This window comes from Magnolia sinica, chromosome 1 (assembly GCF_029962835.1).
Source record: "Magnolia sinica isolate HGM2019 chromosome 1, MsV1, whole genome shotgun sequence".
NCBI classification, from domain to species: Eukaryota; Viridiplantae; Streptophyta; class Magnoliopsida; order Magnoliales; family Magnoliaceae; genus Magnolia; species Magnolia sinica.
Window position 1 is genome coordinate 28789783 of NC_080573.1, and position 26115 is coordinate 28815897.

The 26115-nt window shown below is 41.7% G+C and overlaps 1 protein-coding gene across 1 annotated transcript; it reads left to right on the forward strand.

The window, feature by feature from the left end:
- Positions 1-588: 588 nt before the first annotated feature.
- Positions 589-4354, forward strand: LOC131239122 (cationic amino acid transporter 1-like). Its single transcript, XM_058236710.1, has 2 exons — positions 589-1291; positions 2410-4354. Exons 1-2 carry the CDS (start codon positions 886-888, stop codon positions 3816-3818), a joined length of 1815 nt encoding a protein of 604 aa, XP_058092693.1. The 5' UTR covers positions 589-885; the 3' UTR covers positions 3819-4354.
- The last annotated feature ends 21761 nt before the right edge of the window (positions 4355-26115 follow it).

The window sequence follows — 26115 nt, forward strand, 5'->3', positions numbered from 1 at the left end:
CAACTTTGTTGGTGTATTTTGCCATAATGGTTTTTCGATGACTAATCTTTTAGTGCTTAGTACATCCAAATACAGAATGCAAATTGGAATTTGCATCAAACTGATATGAAGGCCTCAGAATACCCATTTTGAAAATGCATTAAAAAAAAAACTGTCCAAATTATCATTTAGGCGTATCATGACGAAAAAGCTCATTTGATTATTTAGCTATTATTTAGTTGGACATTTACTTTAGGTTTGTAAATCAAAGGACTCTCCAAAGTCCTAAGACATTTAGGTCTTTTTAGATGTGAAGATACGTCTTTTTAGATGTGAAGATAACTACATGGGTAGTACTAGCTTAAGTTTTATATCATGTTTATCTCAAGCCTTCATGATTTGTTGACGAGGGTAGACAAATGTCATTAGTTCATTTGCAGTGGAGCTGCTATCCATGACTTATAACTTAGGATGACCAGCATCACCGGAATAGTTTTCAATGAGCGGTCTTTAAATTTTAAGTATATTCAAACACAAGACACAAATTGGGGTTTACATTAAAATGAAAGTTAGACCTGAAAACACTTCTTTTGAAGGTGCATTCAAGAACTACCAAAAAAAAACTCATTTGCTTATCTGACTACTAGTTAGTCGGACATTTATTGGAGGTTAAAATGAAAAATGCCCAATATGATTTTGGTGGGAAAGGAAGTACTCATCATAGATTCTATAATTTAGTTAATACATGTCATGTGTTAAATTTATTAGTTCCTATGAATCAAGTAAGAAAATGACTCTACAGGCTCAACCAGGCCACTTCTCCAACCATGGTTTCTATGGTTCTTATTGCATGTAAATTTTCTTGCAGCATTAAAGAGTGTACTCCCATCAAGAAAGCTAAAGGCCATGGGAGCCGATGGCGGCGGCGCCGTTAAGAGGCGGTCGTGCTTGTGCAACAAAGAAGATTTTCTCCCCGAAGAGTCATTCAAGAGCTGGGGAAACTACACCAAGGCCTTGTCCGAAACCGGAATGCGGCTCAAGGACCGTATTTTAACGCGGTCCCTCGATGACACTGAGCTCAACGAGGTGCGGGCCAGGAGCAATCATGAGATGAAGCGGAACCTTTCGTGGTGGGACCTTATCTGGTTCGGCATTGGCGCGGTCATTGGAGCTGGGATCTTCGTCTTGACGGGACTTGAGGCTAACCAAGAGGCTGGCCCTGCTGTCGTGCTTTCCTATGTCGTCTCCGGCATCTCCGCCATGTTGTCTGTCTTCTGTTACACTGAGTTTGCCGTTGAAATTCCCGTCGCAGGTGAGAATTCGGATAAATTTTTTTTTTTTTTTTCCTTAGGGTGTGTTTGGTTGCACTATATTTCTTCAAACATCATGAATTTTGCCCCTAATGAGACTAATTGATCATGAAATATCATGATATTGGTTGCACTATATTTCTTGAAACATCATGATTTTTGCCCCTAATGAGACTGATTGATCATGAAATATCATGATATTGGTGCAACCAAACAAATCATTAATATTCTGCACCCCTAAAAACGCCCACGATGAAAGTTTGTAAAGTTGAATCATAGAAAGGAAGTAAGGTGGGCTCAAATTAACTTATTGAAGTTAGTTGGATCTGATGGGGCCCAGTCTCCTCAAGAACAATTCGACCGTCCAAAATCTTTTTATGGCTGGCCATTCAGACCGAATCATCTCTAGCATTCCAAAACTGGTCCGAATAGCCGGAAAACGGAGTGAGGTATTTCCAATACTCCGGCCCAAAGGGGTAGTTTTGTACATTTATCATCAGGCTTTCAGTTTGTACAAGTGGGCCCCAGAATTCAGTGATCTAAACCGTTGGTTCAAAGGGACTCACCATGTATAGGCCATGTTTGAATGTTTTGACTCTTCTTGATCGAATGCCAACCCATTCTGTTGTTTCTATCTCACCGTCTATTTCTCCTCCATCTGATGAGGATTTACGATTATCCAATGGTGAATGGACCATGCTTCGTGAGGCCCATCATAAGAAAGGTTTGAACAGATCCATGGGCCCCACTCGTATAGACCGAAAGCTTATATTGGGCTTGAATTTCAGATGTATAAACGGGCCAGTCCACCTAATCTACTCCGTTCACGAGTTCGCACGTTCATCTTGCGGGCCCCACGTCAGATGTCAGATGATCCATGCCATTTGATTGGTGCCTTGGAAATGAAGAATTAGGGTGGATCCGGTGGTCAGGATGATCCAATAGACTGAATATCCGGGTTGTCGCCTATCCATGATGGAGCCCAATAAATGAACGGATCGGATCACACAAACGTTGGGCCCACATAAGTTTGTCACCACGGCCCACCACACTGTTGGATCGATCATCATCACATATTTCCTCCCATCTGCAACCAATTCTCAGATGATCTCTTCCACAGGTGGGTCATTCGCATACCTGAGAGTGGAGCTTGGCGACTTCATGGCGTTCATTGCCGCCGGCAACATCCTCCTCGAGTACGTGATCGGTGGGGCCGCCGTGGCCCGCTCTTGGACGTCCTACTTCGCCACCCTTCTCAACCACAAGCCCGACGACTTCCGGATCATGGCCCACGGCCTTGCCGAGGGCTACAACCTCCTTGACCCCCTAGCCGTCGTGGTCGTCGCCATCATCTGTGTCATCGCATCCATCAGCACCAAAGGCACGTCCCGCTTCAACTACATTGCATCAATCTTCCACATCCTCATCCTCATCTTCATCATCATAGCCGGCCTCGCCAAGGCCAACCCAAAGAACTACTCCAACTTCGCCCCTTACGGGGCCCGCGGCATCTTCAAGGCCTCTGCCGTCTTGTTCTTCGCCTATGTCGGTTTTGACGCTGTGTCCACGATGGCAGAAGAGACCAAGAACCCAGCCCGGGACATACCAATTGGGCTAGTGGGGGCCATGTCAATCACAACTCTGGCCTACTGCATGCTGGCCGTAACGCTTTGCCTAATGCAGCCATACAACACAATCGACGTCAATGCACCGTTCTCAGTGGCATTTCAAGCAATTGGTATGAACTGGGCCAAGTACATTGTCGCGATCGGAGCGTTGAAGGGCATGACCACAGTCCTACTAGTTAGTGCAGTGGGCCAGGCTCGCTATCTGACCCACATTGCCCGAGCCCACATGGTCCCACCATGCCTAGCACACGTGAATGAGAAGACTGGAACGCCACTAAATGCAACGATCGTTATGCTCATGGCCACCGGCATGATTGCCTTCTTCACCAAGCTCGACATCCTGTCCAATCTCCTCTCCATATCCACACTCTTCATCTTCATGCTTGTCGCAGTCGCGCTCCTCGTCCGCCGATACTATGTGAGCGGGATCACATCCAATCAGGACCGTAAGAAGCTGATCACATGCATCATTCTGATACTGGGCTCATCGATCGCCACCGCCACATACTGGGCCACAAGCAGTGGGGGTTGGATTGCATATGTGATCACCATTCCTATTTGGTTTGGAGCAACATTATCCATCAAGCTGTTCGTGCCTCACGCTCGGGACCCGAAACTGTGGGGCGTGCCGCTGGTTCCATGGTTGCCGTCTGCATCGATAGCTATCAACATATTCCTGCTTGGATCAATCGACGGGATGTCGTTCGCCAGGTTCGGCGGGTGGACCGCACTGCTGTTACTGTACTACATTTTCATGGGGCTCCATGCATCCTACGATACGGCGAAGGAGTCTGCCGAGAGGCGGGCCTACGATCAAGCTCAAGGGAAAGTGGAGGAAGGGGGCGGCCGGCCGCCAGAGCCGGATCTCAACAAGGAGGAAATCGCAAGAGTAGAAAATTGAGAATAGTTAGGTTTCCACCGTAAGTATTAGTATTACAGCTTAAGAGGAGGTTAGCATAGGAAAAAATAGAATTAAGTTGAAAAATAATGAGTAATGATCCGGTGGGCCAACTGCATTGAAACCTTACCATGCACGGTTTTATGGGCATTTTCATTACATATCTGAACCGTCCATTCGGTCCAGAGCGGCCTTCTTCCACTCCCTGGCAAGAGTCACAGCTATCGGATGACCCTTGGACTGAACTATCTTCCAGGACTGATCTTGTACCTTCATTTTTACATGCAGACAGTTGGATGGTTTGGATTATCCAATTAGCATGATTTCTTCAAAGTAGCATATGAAGAGTGAACTGGAGTTAATGAACGGTCAGATAGGCAACTTGGACACTAAGGATTCCAAATGCAACCTTGTGCATGGGAGGGTTTCTATGCACTTAGCCCATTAGATTATTACTAAAAATCATTAGGATTTAAGCATAGAGGTGTGGTTGTATTGTATTCAAGATTTCATTCTCTCCATGGTCGTGTGTGCATGTATATAAACTCTTTTTTTTTTTTTTTAATGTGGGATGACAATGATTTCAATATGCTTAATTTATTATTAGTTATTATTTTAAATATACATCTTAATATTCTTTTGTCATTATTTTAAACTTATATCTCATTTTCACACTACTTTCACCAATTGCACATGGCCATTTTGATGAACAGTGTAGATGTCCTTGGCACATTTGGTATGGCTGGGGAAATAAAGTACCAGCAACTAAAAAAGAAAAGAGAAATCTGAAAAATGAACTCCCCCATGTTCAACCAGGTTGGGGTGCGACCTTCAACCCTACCTAACACGATTTCCAATCCTAGGTGCCCAACCCAAATTCCTTTGTATTCAACATGACCCAGCTCGACCCAACCCAAATTGGGTTGGTGTTTTCTAACCTGAACTTGGTTTGTTGACCTTGAGAACCTGACCTGAACTTACCAACGTCTTCACTAACACAGTATGCATGCTTGAGTAGGGTCAGCCCTATGATCATGTCAGATTAGGTTAAGTCTTTGTTAGACTGTGTGGTTAATAACTAAATTAAAATATTTAAAATAGCAATAAATATTTAAAATCATGAAAGGATAAATTAAGTAGACATGCAGGTATGCATACGTCATTGGCATTTGCTTTCCCACCTTAAAATTATTTTTGTATTTTTAATGGGGTAGTTTTTTCAAAACCTTTTTTTAAGGGTATTGTAATATAAATTTCATATTAATTAAGTTTTTTGTTTTTAATCTTGATTTTACTCATTGAATTTGGAAAGCTAGCATTATGGTCTGATAGCATGCAAAAGAGATGGAAGTACCACCTCTATTAGGAATGAATTAGTATAAGTTAAAGGCTCTAAAAGAAAGGAGGAGGTCCAAAAGAAAAGACTGGAGATAATTTTTTTTTAAAAAAAAGAAGCCTTGATGATATTTGGTCTAATTGAAGTTAAGGTCCTTGATAGAGTGAAATTATGCCACAAAATTCATGTCAGGTAACTCTAACCGGAATAAGGCTACAGTGATGATATGATGAATTTGGAAAGCTAGTCATTTTACTTTTCTTATTAAAATTTATAGCTATCAGTCATTTAATGGTTTTAAATATTATTTGTGTGAAAATTCAATTCAAATTTTTATGCCTGACCCAAATCCCACCCACATAATCATGGGGTTAGATTTACATTTAGGAAGACCTAGATCTGACCCATTAATTAAACGAGTCAACTTTTTTTTTTTCCCTACCTTGACCTGACTCAAACTGAATTCATAATTCAACCTGGATTTTAATAGGTAGGGCTTGGCTCCTCCCAATTCTTAAAATGGTTGAGTTTGGCCCCCCTCGATCCGTTTTCACCTATTGTGCGGATAATGCATTTGTATGAACCATCTCATGCTCCTCTAGGGGACCGTCTATCCACACCATCTTAACATGTACAAGCATCAAATGTTTCAACCCATCAAGTGCAGCAAACAACAATTCTACTTAATAGAAAAAACTTGATAGGATAAGAGTGTGATGGATGATATGCAGGAACTTACAAGTTACTTTCTAATTGCATGCGGAATACAAATAATTTAAATTAAATGCTCCACATTTAGAGGCATCATGGACCAAAAATTAAAAATATTTGATCATATCGCTCTTAATTGTTGGATGATTTTTAGATGACTAAGAATGAACAATGTCCAACAGTCCTAATCCATGAATCAGAGGTTAGTATTGCTCAAACAATCTGATTTTAGTACCACAGCGACTCCATAATTCAACAGTTTAAACTGAGTTAATGCATTCCTAGCATATGGTTTATGTCTGTATGCATATTAAGCTATGTAGTCGAAGTGTCAACTAACTCCCTTTAGCATTAGGTGGGATACAGTTTCGGTGGGTTGAGCCGAGTTGAGGTCAGCCCAAACCCAACAAAACCTCAAGAGGAGTTGGCCCAAAGCCCAACCCAACCCAACCCAAAGTACCGAATGTTCAACCCTAGAAGAAATCAAATTAGGTCAGGTTGCAGCTAGTAAACTAACACATCAAATCATATATCTATCTAACCATTAGATCATATCATTAAAGTAATATTTTATAATTTTATAAATAAATAAAATTATAAAAATAGATAATAAAAAAACTCATTAATGTTTAGAGAGACTTTTAAAAAGACATCAGACCACTTAGTATGTGGATCTAGGTCAGTTCCAATCATGAACCATTCAGATTATGAACTTCCTTAGCATGAACTATCCAATCATGAATACTTATTTTTCATGGATTCCATATTATTACTTTTACACCATTTGCAATCGAAATAATTGCCATGTATATATATGCTATGTACAATGTGAGTAGTGTTTGACCAATCTTAACCTCATTAGTAGTTTTCCAACCATAGCATTGAAATCTTGAAAATGTAGCCCTATCACATGAACCACTTGGCTCATTGGAAAGAATTCAAATCAATGGAAGAATCACCGATGGACCTGATTGCAGTACTTGGAGATGTATTTTATAGTTTTTTCTCAACGTAATTTTTACCTTTTACCCATGAACTTTCTTGAACACCAACTTTACTTTACAATTCTAAACTTTATGATTTTATTCAGATAAAAATACCCCTGCAATTATAGATGGATTTTCTAAAATCTTCTCTCCTCTTCATACGAGAATACCCTTCCACCAAAAATCCATTTTTTGAAATATTTTCCTCTCTTCCTACATAAATACCTTTCTACCAAAAAACCCATTTTTAAAAATCTTCTCTTATCTTCCTATTCTTCTCATATCTTTCTATTTCTTCCTAAAATTTTATCCTTTACATTTATAAAGTTTATATTTATTTTTTTTCAGACGAGAATACCTTTGCTACCATAAACCGTTATTTCTTTTTCTTCATTTTATTTTGTCGAGGAAGGACAAAAATGGTTCCTCCATCGAAGAAACCATACATTGCAGGTATATTTGAACAAATTCTCCTAAACCCTAAATCCTAAAAATTTGCACTTGCACGAGTTCTCGGTCATTTTGCCTGAGTGTTCTCGATGAAATTAACCAAGAACTTGCTAAAAATTGAACAAGAACTCATTAAAATTGATCAAGAAGTCGCTGAAATTGACTGAGAACTCGGGCAAATTGACCGACAACTCGATGAAATTGATTGAGAAGTCGCTGAAATTGACCGAGTTCTCAATGAATTTCACCGAGAACTCGATCGATTTTCCAAAGTTCTTGGTCAAAATTTCCAAGTCCTCAATCAATTTCACGGATTTGTCGGTCAATTTATAGGAGTTGTTGGTTAATTTGCAGGAGTTGTCGGTCAATTTTGCAGGAGTTCTCGATCAATTCATAGGAGTTCTTGATCAATTTCACTAATTTCTCGGATAATTTTAGTGAGTTCTTAGTCAATTTTTTCGAGTCTCGATCAATTTTTCCGAGTTCTTGGTCAATTTGCTCGACTTCTCGGTCAATTTCAGCTACTTCCTGGTCAAGTTTGTCGACTTCTCGGTCAATTTGCCTGAGTTCTCGGTTAATTTCACCAACTTCTTAGTCATTTCCATGGACTTCTCGGTCAATTTACCCAAGTTGTAGGTCAATATGCCTGAGTTCTCAGTCAATTTTCCCAAGTTCTCAATCAATTTCACCGAGTTCTCAGTCAAATTTCTTGAATTCTCTATCAATTTGCCCGAGTTCTCGGTAAAATTCATTGAGTTCTCATTCAATTTTCCTAAGTTCTTGGTTAATTTCATCAAGTTTTTGGTAAATTTCAACAACTTCTTGGTCAATTTCACCGGGTTCTCGTTCAATTTCACCGAGTTCTCAGTTAATTTCACGGAGAACTCGAGGAAAATTGACCGAGAAGTCGCTAAAATTGAGCAAGAACTCCTACAAATTGAACAAGAATTCAATAAAATTGTCCGAAAACTCGCTGAAATTAACTGAGAACTTGGGAAATTTGACCAAGAGCTTGGAAAATTGACCAAAAACTCAGTGAAATTGACCGAGAACGTGGATAACTCACACTATACTTGATAAATTTTCACCTTCTACTCAATCCATTTAAAAAATTGACCGAGAACTTTAGAAAAGTGACTGAGAACTTAGTGAAATTGATCGAGAACTCGGGTAAATTAACTGATAACTCAGTGAAATTGACAGAGAAATCGGGAAAATTGTCCAAGAAATCGGCAAAATTGACTGAGAACTTGAGCCAATTAACCTAGAGCTCGAGAAATTTGATCGAGAACTTAAGAAAATTGATCGAGAACTTTAGAAAATTGACCGAGAACTAGAGAAAATTGACCGAGAAATCGAGTAAATTGACCAAGAAGTCGCTGAAATTGACTGATAACTCCTGCAAATTGATTGAGAACTCGAAAAATTTAACCTAAAACTCACTGAAATTGACCAAGAACTTGGAAAACTTGACCGAGATCCAGTGAAATTGACTGAGAACTCGAAAAAATTAACCGAGAACTCGGGCAACTCACACTATACTTAATGAATTTTCACCTTCTACTCCTTCCATTTGAAAAATTGAATGAGAACTTAGGAAAATTGACCGAGAACTCGGTAAAATTGACTGACAACTGGGGCAAATTGACCGAGAACTCACCAAATTGACTGAGAACTTAGGCAACTCACACTATACTTGATGAATTTTCACCTTCTACTTGGTCCTTTTGAACTATTGAAATATTTGTGAATTTTCACACTACTTTATGAGCTATTAAACTTTATTTTTGATATATTTTGCAATTCATCCTTGTATATGATGAGTATCCACAGAAGGGAATTGATTTTGGAGTCCTAAACCTGTCATCCAAATGTTAATTAATATGGTGGTTTGATATCATGAAGAGTGGTTTGGAGAAGAATGAGAGAAGGTTAAATCTATTTAGGCAGTCTCCATTTTCTTTTTTTGCCACACTTTCCATCATTTAGATTTATATGAGATCTATTTCACATACTTTTTATAAGATATAGATGTGATCTTGTATTTGATATACAAGGGAAACCTTTGAAATTTGTAGAGATAGACTTCGCCCTTTTAACATGGCTTAAAACTGGATACATTTGTATATCCAAAATTCAGCTTACTAAGAAGTCAATAAGAGATGAGTACTTCAAAGAATATTCCATCTTAAAGAAACATCTAGGAGAGGTGTTGGATAAAATAGTTGACAGCATTAAGCATAAAGATGTCGTGAAGATTGCCCTAATAATGTGTGTAGAGTGGTTTATTAGGGGAATTGACACCAAAATTATGTGCGACATAGAGTATATTAACCTAGTCGATTCTTTAAAAGACTTCAATAGCTATCCTTAGGATAGTTTAGCCTTCAAGACAATGGCTGAAGGGATTGAAGTTGTCGTGGAGGCATCACATGGGATTCGTTAAAATGTTTATGGTTGTATCTTTTATCTATAAGTAAGGATTCTTTCCTTATTATACATAACTAGAGTTTATATTAAACTATATTTTTTTAACCTAATGCAATTTCATTATAATAGATATGGGTCGCAAAAAGAGTACTGACCCTTAAAGAGTATGTGATTTCATATGTTCCCTCTCAATTCCACGCTTTATTCAATATCGAGGCTGGAATGGTTTGAGGTACAACACAATCTACCAAATATTCGAGAGTAAAGATGTAAGCCAATTTATGGAACCACTGAGTTGATCACTCACTCCCATTCTAGGACGGTGTTTTAAAGCACCAACCAGATAATATTATCGATGCAGGTACTATCGAGATCTTAGATGGGTAAGCTTAGAGTGCTTTATACTGCTGACATTGTGTTTCAGAGGATTGGATCAAACCGATAATTTTTACACATTACTCATTTTGGGTATGTATATTGTGGCTTGTATAATCCCTATTTGAGTAGACACAATATTTTACTTGTATATTTATTGTCAGCCCCATATTTATTTATTTTTGTTATCTCTACCTCGCTAATTTGAATTGCGCTACTCTGATTGCTCGTATGTGAAATGAGTGTGAATATGAACGAGGTTACATGTGCATTTTATTTGGTTAACACCTAAAATCTCGGGATTAGGGTCTCTGTACTCAGGTGCCAATTTTCGAATTGTTACACCTGACATAAGGAGGGCTTGGTAATGGTTAAGCTCGAGGGGACAAAGTCTCACCTCAGCTCAGCGCGAGCTGAGCTGGAGAGGGTGAAGGCGCACCTCTCATCCGTCAAGGCCGATGTCACGGGGCTGAAGGCGGAGCTAGAGAGGGTCAAGGCAAGCTTAGCGGCTAAGTTGGCTGATGTTGAGGAGACTTTAACCGCTCAGCTATCTAAGTCTGAGGCAAATATCCCGGTGATTAAGGCTACAGCCGTAGAAGAATATAAATCCTCGAAGGAAATGTAGATGAGTTGGACGTAGTTTACAAATGCGGCTATGATCATTGCATTGAAGACGTCAAACTGATGTACCCTAAGTTGAACTTAGATGCCTCTTCAGCAAAGAAGCCTCGGAGGAGCCTGCATAGCCTAAGGTTGAAGTTGAGCAGCAGCCTCCCAAAGCCGATTAAATATCTCCATTTTCTTTTGTAAAACTTTTTGTAACTTTTCTTGAACTAAATGAAAAGTTTTTTGCTTCCAGCTTGTTCATACTCTGTGTTTGCATGATAGACCCTTAGGGCTGTGCGTTTGCAAGCAGTAGTGTGCTGAACCTATTAGTCGAGGTGCGTTAACAACACTAAGTCGTGAGAATGAATAACAATCCGACCTCTTCATTGTAGGTCGGTTCGTCCGTTGCTATAGTTAATAGTCCGACCTCTTCTTTAGGGATTAGATTATTAGAGGAACATCTCTCCTTACATTGAAGGAGGTCCGCGGTAGTCCAAGTAGCTAAAGATAATAATAGAATTTAAATAAAATTTTCTCAGAGGAGACTTTATTGTAAAATTCCAGAAGATTTACATGTAGTTCTGTTGTTTTCAACCTTGATAGGTCGGTTACCCTCGTTTTGGGGTTTAGGTAACCTACAGTTAATAGATTTTTAGGTGTTCAGCATTCCACGAGTGCGACAAAGGTCATTCTTATAAATCTTCAAGTCAATAGGTGCTGGGTCGAGCTGTACTTGTTACCCGGTATAGTCCTTCCCAGTCCGGTCCTAGGGCCCCCGACCTGGGCTCCTTAGTGTTCTGGAATGTCTTATGGAGGACTAGGTCTCCTAATTAGAATCTTTAGATTTATACTCTGGAGTTGTAGAATTGAGCGACCTACTGTTATCGAGCCATGGTCCTAAGCTTGGCTTGTTCTCTCGTTTCTTCCAGAAGGTCGAGGCTCATAGTCATCTGCTCGGCATTCTGGGCTTCATTGTAGGATTGTACAAATGCTCTAGGGAGTCCCACTTCGACCGGGACGACGACCTCTATTCCAAAGGCTAGAGAGAATGGAGTCTCCCCGGTGGATGTCCGAGCAGTAGTCCTATAGGCCAAGGCACCTTTCACCTTCTCAAGCCTAGTCTTGAGGTGGTTTTTAATTATCTTATTGACCAATTCCACTTGTCCATTAGCTTGGGGGTGTCGAGCTGACAAGTAGGCGTTGTGAATGCCGAGCTTCCGATATATACCGCGGAAATTGTCATTATCGAACTATCTCCCATTATCTGAGATGATGGAGTATGGGATCTCGAATCGACAGATGATATTCTTCCAAATAAAGTCAGTGATCTTTTGCTCGATAATTTTGGCCAAAGGCTCGGCCTCAACCCACTTGGTGATGTAGTCAACTGCCACGACAGCATATCGGGTCTAACCCTTACCCACAGGTAATGGGCTGATGATGTCTATCCCCCATTGGGTGAATGGCCAAGGTCCAATCATAGGGATCAGTTCCTCGACAGGCTGATGAGGAACATTTGTGAATCTCTAACACTTATCGTACCTCTGAGTATACTGCTTAGCATCCTTCTGAATGGTCGGTCAGAAGTACCCTTGTCAGATGGCCTTGTGGGTGAGAGCTTGGCTCCCATAATGATTGCCACATATTCTTTCATAAATTTCTTTCAGGACATAATCGGCCTCTTCTGGTCTGAGACACCTGAGATAGGGCAGAGAGTATCATTTCTTCTATAGGAGATCTCCTACCATTATGTATCGAGCTGACCTAGATCTAAGCTTACATGCTTCCAGTCAGTCATCAGGAATCTTGCTTTCTCTAAGTTATTCCACAATCAGGGTCCATCCAGCTCAGCGTTGCATGTATGGGTAGGATGATTTTTGGGTCGAGCTTATAAATGCTTGGTTCTACCTAATCAACTTTGGGATATCTTCCTCAGCCGTGGAGGCTAATTTTGCCTAATGCGTCTGCCTTCGAATTTTCCAACCTCGAGATTAAGCTGATGTCATACCTTTAGAATTTGCCTTTTAGTTCTCAAGATTTTTGCAAGTATGCAATCATCCACTTCTCCTTGACTTGGTATTAATTAGAGACCTGGTTAATGATGAGTTGGCAGTCACAATAGACTTCCAAGACCTGAGCTCCCATAATTGTTGCTAACCTGAGTCCTGTTAGCAACACTTCATATTCCGCGACATTGTTAGATGCATGAAAACCAAATCGCAAAGCATACTAGACAAACATTTGGTCAGGGGTTTTGAGGATGATGTCAGCCCCGCCACGCTTGGAGTTAGAAGACCTATCGATGTACAACGTCCAGGTGAGGTAGTTGGCTTCGGTCGTCTGGGCATCTTTGATTGGCCGGTCTAACTTCGAATCACTTGATGTTGTGATCGACGAGCCTATGTTAATTAGCTGATCAGACTCATCCATCGGGTTGGTCGCAGGGTCGGCACTCCCATCCTGTTCATCTAAAACAGTTTGTCTTTGCAATCAGTGAACTTGATGATGATGTCAGCCACCGCCTGACCCTTAATGGCACTCCTTGGCTAATATTTGATGTCAAATTCGCTGAGCTCGATCGCTCATTTTATGAGTCTCCCCAACACCTCAGCCTCTAGAGCACTTGGCGAAGAGGTTGATTACTTGGGACCACTATTATGTGGGCTTGGAAGTATGGGCGAAGACGTCAAGATGAGATTATCAAAGCCAAGGTGAGTTTTTATATGTCCAGATACCTGGTCTCAGCCAGGACCAAGGCTTTACTGACGTAATACACAGGAAGTTGTTTTCCTTTGAATTCTCAGATAAGGGCTGAACTGATCGTCGTTGCCGAGATTGCCAAGTATAACAACAAGAGTTCTCCATGCTTAAGCTTTGAGAGCGGCGGGGGTAATCCCGGGTATTGCTTCAACTGCTGGAATGCTTGTTCGCAATCCTCGGTTCACTTTGCCTTCGTATTACCCTTCAGTTGCTAGAAGAAAGGGAGACACTTGTCAGTTGCTCTGGATACGAAGCGATTGAGGGCGACAACTCTTCCAGTGAGGCATTAGATTTCTTTGATAGTTCGAGGTGAGCTTATGTCTAACAAAGCTCTGATCTTGTCAAGATTCATCTCGATCCCTCTCTGTCTGACAAGAAAGCTGGAAAATTTACCCAAGCTGACCCCAAATGCACACTTGGTCGGGTTTAGCTTTATTCGGTATTGTCGTAAAATTGAGAACATCTCCTCAAGGTAGGTGATGTGGCCAGAAGCTCTGATGCTTTTAACAAGCATGTCGTCAACGTAAACTTCCATAGAGTGTCCAATCTGCCGAGCAAACATTTTATTCACAAGTTGCTGATATGTGGCCGCAGTGTTCTTCAGCCCGAAGGGCATGAACTTGTAGCTGTAGAGCCTTTTGTCAATGACAAAGGTCGTCTTCTGTTTATCGTGTTGGTCAATGGCTATCTGATTATAACCCGAGTATGTGTCCATAAAATTTAGGAGTTCATGCCTTGCCGTGTTGTCGACCAACTGGTCGATCTTGGGGAGAGGAAAACTGTCCTTGGGGCAGGCTTTGATCAGGTCGGTATAATCAACACAAACCCGCCACTTCCCATTGGACTTCTTTGCCAAGACGACATTGGCGATCCAGTTAGGGTAATATATCTCTTTAATGAATCTCGCATCCAAGAGTTTGGTGACCTCTTCTGCAATAACAGCATACAACGGCTCGAAAGCTTACCTCTTCTGTTTGATTGGTCTGTGATCAGGGTCCACATTCAATTTACGGACTATCACCTTTGGACTAATGATGGGCATGTCTTGATAGGACTAGGCAAATACGTCGGCATGACGTCGAAGCAGATCCATTACTTGGCTTCGTAGATCGGGAGTCAATGACGAGCCGACCTGAACAACTCCGGTTGGGTTAGACTCGTCGAGGAGAATGGTTAGGAGATCTTCCATTGGAGATCCCCTTTCAAGCGATTCTTCTCTAGGTTTGATGGAACTGACCGTTAGGGCATAGAAAGGGGTCCTTACTTTTAGAGCGGTGGAGTAGCACTGATGAGCTTTATGTTGGTCACCTTGGATCTGGCTGACCCCATGATCGGTAGGGTACTTCATTATGAGGTGGTAAGTAGACACCACAACTCTCATGGAATTGAGGGAAGGTCATCCAAGGATTACATTGTAGGCTGAGGATAGTATACCGTTAAGAAGTCAATCATTATAGTGGTATGGTTTTATCTTTCTCCAGCAGTAATTGGGAGTTCGATGGGCCCCTCAGAAATGATCTTGTCTCACGCGAACAAGAGCAGTAGAGTCTTAATAGGTCGAAGCTGTGACTTGTCAATTCTATTTTGTTGAATGCCTTAGTGAAGAGTGTGTCGGCCGAGCTGCCTGTGTCCATAAGAATGCGATAAACCTTACGATTAGCTATGGTCATGGCTACAACCACAGCGTCATCGTGAAGGTGTTGGATTCCACAGGCATCCTCCTCAACAAATGTCAGATCGCAAGGGTGCATTCATTGCTCCTTGAGCGGTTTGCAGGTGAGATGGATGTAGTGGTTCAAGCTGGTACTCCAAGCATAGGCCTTTCAAGCCCGGTTCGAATCCCCACCCCCTGCAGGACCACCAAAGGTGCAGATTTTGCTTGTAGGCTCATTATTGATCTAGCTGCTCGGTAGCTCATCTTTTCGATCTACTTGATCCTGTCTCCTATCAACGTATTCGCGTAAGTGTCCATTACCAATGACAGCCAAATTTCCTCCATGAGATTGAAGCATTCATCGGTGGAGTAGCCGTGGTCGCGATGGAAGTGGTAATACTTCTGTTTGTCGTGCCTGTTGACGTCGGCCTTTATTTCGTTCAACCATTTCAAAAGTTGCTTGTCCTCGACCTCCATGAGGACCTACTCGGGCGTAATGTTGAGAGAGGCGTAGAGCTGAATCGACTTTCAGTCATTTGCTCAGACATGATCCTTTAGTTGTTTCGTCGTCCTTTCTCCTCTTGTTGTCAGGCGCAGGAGGAGGTGCTTCTTCCCTTCGCTTCTTGTCCTTGTTCAAGCCCTCAGAGTCTTGAGTGGTCTTCCTAGAGCTGAAGAGCTCCTCGACATTAGAGTACTTTTGGGCTCGGCTTAGAAGGTCAACCAAGGTTGATGGGGGGTTTTTTGCATACGGAGAAAAGGAACTTCCCTTCTCTTAGGCCGGATATCATAGTGGTCAGGGCAATCTTGTCGAAGTAATCATTCACCTAGACTGCTTCTTTGTTGAAGCGCACAATGTAATCTTTCAATGGCTCACCTTCCTTTTGTTTTATGGAGAGTAAGTGTGTGGACGGATTTCTCTGGTCCTTTCCAACGATGAACTGAGTGAGAAAAGCCTTGACGTCAAAAAAGGAAGGGATGGATCTCGGCTTCAGTTGTCGGTACCATCTCTGCGCTGCCCCTATTAAGGTTAGGGTAAAGGCGTGACACATAATGGGTTTCGATGCCGACTGGAGCTCCATCCATGCCCTTAAGGACTCCAAGTGCCCACCAGGGTCTCCTGACCCCGAATAGGAAAAATCAGTGATATATGGACCTCGGAGGAAGAGGGAATTCCATGATGTCATCCATGAATGGTGGCTTTTCTAGCATCGTGTCTATTAGGGTCGGGGCCTGTGCTTGATAGGCCTGGCATATATCGCCGATCTGACCTTGTAGTTCTTCGAACTGAGCCTCCCAGGGGCCACTACTTTTCGTTATAGCTTCAGGGTGGGGACCACCTTTGGGGCTCTTCCACACATCCTTTCCTCCAACGCGTGACGTAGGTCAAAGACAGCCAGCGGGGCTGTTCTCGAGGCGTGGGAGGGTGCATGTTTCGGTTGCTCGTCTCTCTGGGACCCCACTGGCACTTGGGATGGGTGCGTGGCTTCAACAGCGGGTCGGGTAGTGGAGGCTTGGACAGGGGTAGGGATTTGCCTCTCCAACATCTGCTTTATCTGGCCAATGTTGCTAACGAGTATTTCAACCTGGTGTTCGAAGGAGAGAAGATGGCCTCCTCGGTTCTGAGATCGTTGAGTCGGGCCCACAGGAGTTAACTCAACTTGGAATTGGGAAGAAGAGTCCCGATGTTCCTCAGGCTAATCTACTGGCATAGGGTCGGCTGCGGCAATCATGGTGAGGGCCTTCTTTCTTCCCTTTGTTATCGTAAACATCTTGGAGGGCTGGAAATGACTTTAATGTTGACTTCCCACGGATGGCGGCAAAATGTTTATGGAGAAATCTGGTTCACCCTTTTACTTAACTGCTGGACCTTCAGACACCTGTACACGAAGAAGACAAAGGAGACCCTGGCTACAACAGGGGACCCTCCGATGCCAAAGTCAGGGTAAGAATCTAAGTCTAGTAGTGTAGATGAGTTTTTGGGTGAGATTTTCATGCCTTTCAGTGTAGATGGGTCCCTTATTTGTAGTGCAGAGGGGTCATTGTTAGGTTTAGAAACTGTTCTCGATCATAGGCGCAATCTAAGCTTACATTTCTCAATCGTTATGCGGGATTTGCAGAGGTGATAAGTGTTAAAGTGGTTGGCCCTAGAATCATGTAATGGATGTTCGAGGCTAAGCTGAGCCGAGTCCTCGATCAATCGAGCTGAGGCTGAGATGAGCTGAGCCCTCGATCAATTCGGCTAATCTCCATAGTCGGCTCAAGGTGAACTTCTAAGTTGACCGTTACTAGTTGGCTAGTCAATTCCTTAGTCTGTCCATGTTTGGGTACGGGGAACAGGCTCATCTTCTCAATGAAATCTGTCGCTTTGGATGACCATTCTCTTGATCTTGTCAAACTAATTGGTCTCCTGGTCGTCTTTTAGTCATATAAATCCAGACATTCCTCAGAGAACAGACAAGCTTGGTATGAGCTTGAAAATGAATGGTGCTGAGGCCTAGGCTTGGGAGTTCGACGCCTGCTCTTCTTCAGATCAATTTGAGACAAACGGTCGTTTATGAGCTCCTTGGTTATGATCAGTCCTGACCTGACCTGGTTGTTTAGGAGCTCCTTGGTCATGATCAGTCCTGACCTAACCCTTTAACCTCAGACCAAGGAGTGCATGTTCGTAAGTCCGAGCTGACCTCATAAGGGGTCAAACCATTTTCACCTACAGCAACTATCAACCCATTTATCTTTCACCCATATTGATTTGAACCAAACTCCCGTTAGCATTTCTTTGTTTGCATCATACCAACCCTCCAACTTTTTCAATTCCTCACCCGATATCACTTTACATGGGTCCATATAGACCTGGAAGAGTATTAGAGAAGTACAAAAGCCTTTAGATTTTTCAAATCTAGTGATGATGCTAGGAGTTTTGGAAGGGAAGATAGGGGAAAAAAAGAGGAGAAACCTTATAGTTAGAAGGCTTCAAGATCCTTTTAGGTCTCCTTTCATAAACAGGAGAAAACATAAGTGCTTTCTCTGTTGCAGTATCCTCTATTGCAGTAAAGGGTTGGATCTCTACCTCTCCATTCCCCTGTTCTTTCTCTTCCATATCCTATGCTTTCCTCTTGTTCTTCAACTCCTCCTCCTCCTTCTTCATAACCTCATTCTTTGTTAAAAGCTCTTCATTCTCCTTCTTCAACTCCTCCTCCTCATTCTTTAACTCTTCCTTTTCCTTTAAAAACTCCTCCTTCACCTTCTCTTTAACTCATCCTTCTCCTTCTTCAACTCTTCATTCTCCCTCTTGAACTACACTCTCTCATTCAACTCTTCCCTCTCCTTCTTCAGCGCTTCCATCTCTTTCTGCACCCCTTCCCCCTCTTTCTTCAATTCTCGCCTCTCCTTCTTCAACTCTTTCCCCTCCTCCGTCAGTTCTTCCCTCAAATAATATCCCTCTCCCTCTCCCTCTCCTTCGTCATCTCTCTTCCTCATCTTCCTCCTCCTCATCTTTAATGCCTTGCAAAAAGTAACAATGTATATATTATATATGTAATATATCAAAGTAATTAATAATCTTCAACCGAGAAAAGACATTCATGACCTCTTACCTAAAACTTATCACGGACCAAACGAATGACGTCCATATCCAGTTCTTCACTGGTGGGTTCTAAGGTAAGGACAATTTCAGTCTGCACAAGAACTTGTTTCATATAAATGTATAGAACATATATGTTAAAATAAGTGACCAAATAGCTTAAAATTAACTTTAATTTACGTATGTTATCAATTTCACTAGCATAAGTAATGATAAAGCAACTTAAACACCCGGTTCCTAAATGCTCTTATTAATGCACGTGCATGTTGTCATGAGATGATGCATGCCCTCCTAATACTCCCTCATAAGTGACTCCAACACCACATTCGCAAATGCCAACACTCCCTCAACAAGCGACTACAACACCCAAGTCGCCACAACCTATGTTAATGCAATGTTATGCATGTTCATGTTAGGTATCACCCATTTATTCGTTCATCCAGCAAGATTGAGGAAGCTGAAATACCTCCATTTAATTAATGACCTTATCTAGATCACTTAGCCCAGGGCGGCCATAGCGGCTCTAAGTCTGTGATCTGTGATCCAAATTTAGGTATCACCCATTTATTTAACAAATCAATAACTTCAAAGGTAAGGTATGATACGCAAAGGTATGAGGATTAACTCGGTATGGGTCGTCACCCAAACATCGAGTATTATAACTCAATTTCAAAGTGTAAGTTTATCACATTAAACTAAATCGCCACAAGAAAAAAGGCTCATTACCCAATTTCATTCATGCCTAGGTCATTCGAATGGTGCTCTGGCACGGAACCATCGGTCGGGTAATTTGACGGTGACCGTTCGAACAATGATATATCACCTTTTATGCCCGCTAGTCACTATGGGGAGGCTTGTCACCCTATTATAGGCCAATAACATAGACACATTGTCCCATGTCACCATGCCCACTCCTGACACTTGGGGATTGTATCACTAACGGTTATTAGTAGGCCTCTCTAGGGTATGGGGTGCTTTAGATTCAGGCAGGCGTGATCATATATGGTTGACATACATGGTTGGTCAGTTGTTAGGCTAATTCAGTTGACTCAGACTAACTCCAGCATAATCGGCATTGGGTGCAAGCATCCCATGTAGTCTAACAACTACCGGTTATCCGTGTTCAGCTCGGATCAATCGAACTAGTCTGGGGCAACCAACCCCATTAGGACCGCCCTTGTGGATTCGCTGTTTGTCGGCTAACCCGACTACTCAGGTAGTCTCAATCAATCAATCACACTAATAAATTGACTACCACGACTATAGTGAGGGATATAAACTGTAAATCAAAAAATTCTACATTATAATACACTTCATCGAACACTCGGGTGGCATTACACTAAGATGGCAATTCATAAAAGGTAAGCAGCCATACAAGTGCGCACTAGTTAATATGCATTCATCTACTCATTATATCAAAAATTAATCAGCACTAATTAGCACTCATTTGTCCATACATTATCCAAATCAATAATCGACACTGGTTAACATGCATTCATCTACGCATTACACAAATAATCAATCGACACTAATTAGCAAGCATTAATCCATACATTACTCAAATCAATAATCGGCACTGGTTAACATGAATTCATCTACTCATTACATAAATCATTAATTGACACTAATTAGCATGCATTAATTCATACATTGTTCAAATTAATAATCGACATTGGTTAGCATGCATTCACCTACGCGTTACGCAAATCATTGTTTGGCACAAGTTAGCATGCATTTATCCATTCATAATATAAATCATTAATTGTGACATGGGGTTCGATAAACGGAAACCTAAGGATAATGGTCTGAACCTTTAAGAAGGAATCTCCAATTTCGGGCTCCTAGGGTTAGGGATTTAAGGGAAAACGAATCCTACACCAAATTCAAAGGAATTGGGTGAGAATCATACAATTAATCCTATAAAATTTAAGTTGAAAACACGGTTCATTTCTTTCCTCTCAATCAAGAGTGGGGTGGATTTGATGGATGAGAACAGTCGAGGCTACGACTTGATCGAAGGAAATCCATCAAGAATTCTCAAAGATCTCCCTCACGAGACATCCCTCTTCTCTTTCTCTCTCTCCCTTTCTTTCTAAGGCAAAATTTGTATGAGGAGATGGGGGTGAAAATGAGGGGCTATTTATAGTGCCAAAATTTGCACAAATAGCTCCGGTGACTCTTTTTCCATTAAAGTTTCCTTTGGGTAGGTTGTTTTTGATTTACAAGGCCTCAATAGAGGCCCACTGGCATATCTACACCATGGGGCATGTGCCCCGCCATGAGATCTACATTTCATCATAATTGGGCAGCAATTGGATGCTCTGATTAGTTGTAGAGACCTCACTTGTGATGGACGGTCATCAATGATTGATGGGGCCGCAGCTATAAGAATGTGTGGAAAAATATCCTTAACTCACAAATCAAATTTGGTTGAAACCCAACGGTTGGATAGTTGCGACTTTGCAAAAGAGCAGAGAGTTTAATTCATTTAATTTCAGGTTTTTGCCTAAGGCATTTGCACATCTCATGCACCCGGCCTTCAGTCCAAGTTGAGTGATTCTAGACACTATCCTGGCTTGACATTAAAATGGTCATTATTCTATAGTTTTGAGTCTATTGACCCACTAATGAGTGGTCTAGAGCTTATTCGGATAATTATGGTATTTGTAGAATGAATCGTGTAGGGAGATTTCTTGTGTGCAATGACTAGGGTTTGGATTAGCGAAGTTCATAGTGTGGCCTACTTACAATTAGTGAAAATGGTAATTTGGCTCTAATCACCCTAATTAAGAACCATAATTCAACTATACTCGAAGCTATCTGAATTAATAAAATATACGAAAAGTAGAAAATCTTAATTTAATCATATAAGATGATTCATAGTATGATTAGAAGTGATTCCTAAGAAGACATTGAACACAAAAACTCTAAGATGAAAAAGACACGTGCTGTCCATCAACAATGTCTAGTTGCAGAAATTTTCAGTTTCAATAGGTCTTCATTCTTGTGGACTTACTCAATAGTTGATTCTTCTTCTTTCTTCACTAACACCTATAGTGTCGGGTATTATTTCTTCAAATATCGGCCATTCATGGGATTCTTGCTCTCTTTCTCGTTCATATCTTGTAACAGGTATGCTCCTCCATACAACATTTGTTTAATTTTAAATGGCCCTGCCCATTTTGGCGACCACTTACCATACTTGTGATTCTTCGCACCGATCGTTGTAACTTTTTCCACACCATCTCTCTTTCACCGAAACTTTTTCCATTTACCTTCTTATTGTAGGTTTTGACAACTTTGAGCTTATTTACCTTCAGTGTATCCAAAGCTTACAATCGGATGTTGTCTAGCTCTTTTAGCTCCATCAACATGGCTTTAGTAAATTCTTTGAGAGTCAATTGATTTTGTTAAGCTACTATCAAGGAACTAATATTACTTCTATGGGTAACACGACATTGTGCCCATATGTTAAGGTGAACCATGTGATCCATGTATTAGTTCTTTGCAACTTCTATAAGCCCACATTACCTTGGACATGTGATGTGCCATGACCGAGGGTTGTCATTTACCATCCGTTTAATAATGTTATTTAGAATCTTGTTAGTTAACTCGGCCTGCCCATTGGCTTAAGCATAGTACGATGTAGAATAGACGAGCCTGAACTTGTAGGTGGTGAAAAATGCTTGGATTTGGGCTCTCGAAAATACTGCTCCTCTATTCATCGTAATAGTCTCGAGAATATCGAATCAGTGGATAATATGCTCCTTGATAAAATCCATAAGTTCTACTTGGCCAACTCCTTTCAACGGTCATGCGTTCACCCATTTGATGAAGTAATCGGTGGCCACAATGATAAAACAATTGTACTTTGAAGATGATGAATATATCCGACCAATGATATTTATGGTTCATCCCCAAAATGGCCACACTTCACAATGGGATGAAGTTATGACGTTGGGACATGTTGCAACAGGTTGTACTTCTGATAGTCCTGGCATCCCTCTACATATTTCATCCAATCTTTCTAAATGATTGGACAATAATAGTCATGCCTTCGAATCAACCATCTCATTTCATGCTTGGCCCAGTGAGCTTCGCAAATACCTTTGTGTACCTCTCTCATGACTGACATAGCTTCATCTTGCCCTAAACACTTGAGGAGAAGACCATCAGTCCCCTTCCCTTACAAATCATCATTTAAGATTAAGTAATGGGGTGTAATCATTTGTATTTCTCAACCAATCCTAGTGTTTAGCCTTTCAAGTATCATATAATTGGAAATTGCCAATCATCAACTGATGTTTTAACGAGGCTATCTCAACAATCGGGATCCTTTATCGCACTACTGGCAGTTAGTATTTTTGGGCTGTAAGAAACCTCTTGGATAATCCTTCTGGCAATCTTAAATTTGCTGCAATTCATGTCAACTCATTCTCATCGATGTTGAATTCCAACAAGATGTATATCAGCAAAATGTTATTGAAATCAGCCATTAATTGAATAGTCACATACACTTATACGTCCCAGCAAGTTGATTTATTACTAGTAATGAATCACCATTAATCTCTACATTTGGAGCTCTTACCTCCATTAAAAATACCAACCCGATGATCAATACTTTATATTCAGCGTAGTTACTTATGCATTCAAATTCTAGCTGAAAGGCATAATTTTCCATCTTCTCATTTGGAGAGATGATGATTGTTGATGCAGAAATTTGGTCAATCTTGCCTCACCTCCTATTAATCGGAGTACTTGCAATTTATTGAAAAATATGGGAAGACATTGGGGGCGCCGGTTAAGGCTAAGGACCCTCCAATGCCTAAGTTAGGTAGTTTCGTAGGACCCTCCAATGGGGATAGTTGTCGTACCTTTTACTATAGAAGAGGCTTTTATTTATAGCCGTTTGGGGGCAGTGACAGATATGGTAATGTCTCTCTATGATCTATGCATATTGCGGAAGGGATCTTCTTCCTAATGAGTCATGGTTATCTCCCCGATATATTTGGCGAAGATCTCAGGAAGATCTTCTTCAGAGATGATCTCTGAGTAGTCAGGATCCAAGGAGGTCTGGGTAGATGGTTGAGGCTGACCTCCAAGACGGCTAGGTCGAGAACTTACAAATCAAATTGAATGGTTATCCATGGTCGAGAATGGTATAGACTAGGCTGAAGTGTTGATCATGATTGAGGCTCTTCTTCGAGGTCGAGGTCAGTATCCAAGGCCGAAGTTGGTACTCGAGGTCGAAGTTGGCACCTGAGGCCAAGGTCAATATTCAAGGTCGACCTCTAAAGTTGGCACTTGAGGCCGAGGTCGATATCCGTGGTCAACCTCCAAAGGTGGTCACTGAGGCCGAGGTCGATATCTGAGGTCGACCTCCAAAGTTGGTGACCGAGGCCGAGGTCAGTACTCGAGGTCGACCTCCGAGGTTGAGGTCAGGGTGATTTTTCGACCCTCAAGTAATCCATAGTCTTCAAGTCCGTACATTTAACCAATTTATTTTTACCCATAATAATAGCCCCCTACTTCTGAGAGTTTTTCAGGAGCTCGAGAAACGCTCGGGAAGTAAGTTAAAGTGGAATGACACTATGTAATGCTTTGTGCCAAAGAGGTCAGGAGGTCAGACGGAATAGTGCTAATGGACCAAGCAATCATAAGATCGATAAGTCGATTGTTCAGTGATAGATCACGCATAGTAGAAATAATAGGAGTGAGTTTTCTTCCCTTCAACTTAGGGAAGTCTCAGTCGTCGATGGGCGATGTAGAACTAATATGAGGGACTTTTCTTCCCTTCAACTGAGGGAAGTCCCAGTCGTTGATCGTGTAGCTCAGATAGTAGAATTTTAAAAAAAAATTATCCTCCTCTGACCTTGAAAGGTTCGTTCATAGTAGAATTTATAATGGAGGACTTTCTTCCCTTGCACTAAGGGAAGCCCTCATAGTCGGTCGTGTAGAGGTGGACTCTCTTCCCTTACACTAAGAGAAATCCTTATAGTAGATCGAGAAATCCGAGTAGCATTGCCAATTAGTGGTCTGACCTCTTCTTTAAGGGTCAGAAGACTGGTGAGAGGACTATTTTCCCTTACACTAAAGGAAGTCTTCAGTAGACCATATAATTCGAATAGTCGAAAAATCATTTAAGAGAATTTTCTTACCCTAACCTGGGGAGGTTCTTTTATTGTAGAAGCTCATAAAGTAGTAGAAAACACAATAATAGAATCATGAGCATCTTTTTCCTCTTTAAAAGGGAAGTCACTCTTAGTTGAGTAGGTCGGAGTTAGCCAACGAGCCTCATTATCGAGCTTGGTTGATAGGTTCAGCCCGGTCGTCAGTTTTCTCGATCAGCCCAGCTTCTTAAGTTCCTGCTCCGGTTTGGTGTTCAAAGGAGTGTACCGATAGAAGCGACTTTCTGGATGTCGATTGGTACGATGGTCTCGTTCTTGGTCGTCCTCTTTCTTTCTTTTGATGTTAACGTAAAGGGCTCCTCTTATTCCCTTCACTTCCTATCCTTAGCTGAGTTGTTTTCTTCTTGAGCAGCTCTTTGTAAACCAAAGAACTCCTCGGCATTGGAATATTTTTTTAGAACAGTTAAGTAGGTCGGCGAGGGTAATCAGGGTGTTTTTACCAATAAAGAAGAAGAACTTTCCTCGTTTAAGGCCGGATACCATGGTAGCCAAAGTTATCTGGTTGGAATAATAGTCGACCTGTACAACTTCAACGTTGAAATGGATGATGTAGTTCTTTAGCAGCTCGTCTTCTCTCTAGGTAACAATGAGAAGATGAGTTGCTGGCTTTCTCCTATCTTTTGAACCGATGAACTGGGTGATAAAGGCTTTGTCGGTTGTATGAAGGAGTTGATGGATGTCAGCTTCAGCTGCCTATACCATTTTCGTGCAATTCCTGACATAGTCAGGGAGAAAGCTCAACACATAACCGAGCTCGACCCACCGTGGAGCTCCATCCGTGCCCTCAACGATTCCAAATGCTCGACTGGGTCGCCAGACCCAAAGTAGGGGGTGATTTATGGCATTCATAATTTGGGCATGACTTGGGCTCCCATAATGTCGTCGGTAAACAGCAGTTGGTCTCCTTCAGCATAGCCTCGACGGAGGTCAGCATTTGGGCGCAATAGGCTTGGCGGATATCGCCGATCTAATGTCATAGTTCCTTGAGTTTTGCCTTCCAAGGGCCCTCGTTCTTGGCTACCACTTCGGGAGCCTTTCCACGCATCTTCTTTTCCAACATGTGACACAAGTCAGAGTCGGTGGGCGTGGCAGTTCCTGAGTTGTGGGAGGGTGTATGGCTCAGCTGCCCAGGATACTGCTTGGTTTTCTGCGAGTCAATCAATACTTGAGGTAGTGCAGAGACCTTGGTGGCTACCTGTGCATCTATCCCTTAGTTGAGAGGTG